The 2,061-nt window shown below is 36.9% G+C and overlaps 1 protein-coding gene across 1 annotated transcript; it reads left to right on the forward strand.

The window, feature by feature from the left end:
- Positions 1-1,021: 1,021 nt before the first annotated feature.
- Positions 1,022-1,477, forward strand: TEOVI_000036400 (uncharacterized protein; the record flags this gene model as incomplete). The annotated part of the gene is made up of 1 exon (XM_067222223.1): positions 1,022-1,477. One exon carries the CDS (start codon positions 1,022-1,024, stop codon positions 1,475-1,477), a length of 456 nt encoding a protein of 151 aa, XP_067078324.1.
- Positions 1,478-2,061: the final 584 nt, after the last annotated feature.

A 2,061-nucleotide genomic window follows, 5' to 3' on the forward strand; every position in this document is an offset into this window, starting at 1 on the left:
TTTGTATTTGTATTTGTTTATGTTTATGTTTGTTTTTTTATTTCCTTTTTTCTTTTCACGTCTTCCAAACATTTGGCACTCCCTCCTTTTCCACCACTCCCGCTTCGCCCTCAGTAAGTGTGTGCATGCATGGAGGCATATGAGAAAAATGGGAGCCGAGTAAATGGAAGGAAGGAAACTTATGCGGGAGGTGTCAGTGTGTAAACATAAAGATACAAATACAAATACAAATACAAATACAAATAAATATAATATAATATAATATAATATATGAGCTTCCCCTTTAAGGAGGAGGAGGAGGAAGAGGAGGGGTTCGAGTGACTTTTTTTTCTCTTTTTCCCCCTTCCATGCGTTCCGCTTGCCTAACTTTTTGTTTTCTCATTTCATACCCCTTTTTCTAACATATATATATATATATTTTACTCTTTCCTCTTATTATTTTCTTTTTTGGTGTTGTTTTATTTTATTTTGTTTTCGCTACCGTATTTCAAAAAATAAAATTAATAAAAACCATATAATAAACATACACATACACACACACACACACACACACACAAACAAACATACATTTGAAAAAAAAAAGTAGGAAAAGCAAGTTACATTTTTGTCATTTTAATTTCGTGTGATATCAAAGTAGATCAGACTAAAACTTCCCAGCACATTTAAATAGGTCCATACGGAGCTGCAAAAATTAGGCGTTTAAACTATTAGCGTGATTCAGGTGGCTGAAAAAAAAAAAAGTAACTAAAAGTAGTTGTAGTGTAGGAGCATTAGGAGAGAAGTTAGTGAACCCAGTTTTTGACTTTTTTTCCTCTTTTTTTGTTGAAAGAAAACTACTGAAGGAACGAAAAGCAAGTGAGGGTTAAAAAAATAACTATACCGGTAGCAATAAAGGGGAGAAGAGAGGAGAGAGACACACACGCATATATATACATTTTTACTGTTACATAAAAGGAGAAAAGAAAAAGTAAAAAAAGAAAACAAGAGAAACTACCTACGAGTTGGCATTTGCTTGAGAATCATGACAGGAAAAGATGGAAAAGTACTGGTCGCTGACCTTCCCATGATGTACCCGAAGGACCTTTTGCGTTTTGAAAAAGAAGGTGGTGTATGGGGTCAACAATATCGTGTGCGCCGTCAACAACTGACGCTGGCAGTTGGGGCTGCTGCGTTTTCAACTTTGTTGGGAATCGGATACGTGAGGCGGCGGCGCAATACCGGTTTTGTGGTGTTCAGTACCTTCACTGGTTTTACCGTCCTCGGGTTTTGCCTTGGCGCAACCCTCTCACCAATTATATATCCAAATGTCGCTAGCAACCGGGAGACGTCGATGATGCGCCGCGTCTGGTGGGCAAAGGAATGCGCTAAGCACTGGGATTACTCGCAGATGGATGGAAATTCATGGCATGCAGCACACCCGCACGACAGATTGCCGCAGCAACTAAAAGGCAATAATGAGGAATGCGCTACCGCTTGATTTGTTCATTTTTTTTATTTTTATTTTTATATTCATTTTCATTTTAGGTTTTTTTTCTTTTTTTTTCCCCTCCCTCTCTCCCTCTCTCTCTCTCTCTCTTTCTCTTTCTTTCTTTTTTTTGTTTTTTGGGATGAACCTCAATTTTCCCCTCCTCTCCTACAGTTTTTATGAAGGTGTGAGTGTGAAGGATTTTACTTACTGGGTGTGATCATTAAAAAAAAAACAAAATAAAAAAAAATACAATTATAAAGTAGTGAAGGGGGAATGCGAAATAAAAGAGAAGATGAGGAATCGGGCCGTACAACACTCAGAAGAAAGTGTTTTTTTTTTTTTGAGTATTGGGATTCATTTGGCGCCCTTTTTTTTTTGTTGTTTTGTTTTGTTGTTTTGTTTTGTGCAACACTCTGAATAATAGGCTGGCGCAACGTAGATTAATAATGTTTTGCTTCCACCATGGAAACAACAACAACAACAACAACAACAACAACACACAATAAAAAAAAAAAGAAACAAAAATAACAACATCGAGGAGGTGAAGTAACAGTGGTTAGAAATCCCATGTGACTCCCTTGATTTGTTTTTTT

The sequence above is a fragment of the Trypanosoma equiperdum genome (assembly GCF_001457755.1).
Source record: "Trypanosoma equiperdum strain OVI genome assembly, contig: ctg_158, whole genome shotgun sequence".
Classification (NCBI taxonomy): domain Eukaryota; phylum Euglenozoa; class Kinetoplastea; order Trypanosomatida; family Trypanosomatidae; genus Trypanosoma; species Trypanosoma equiperdum.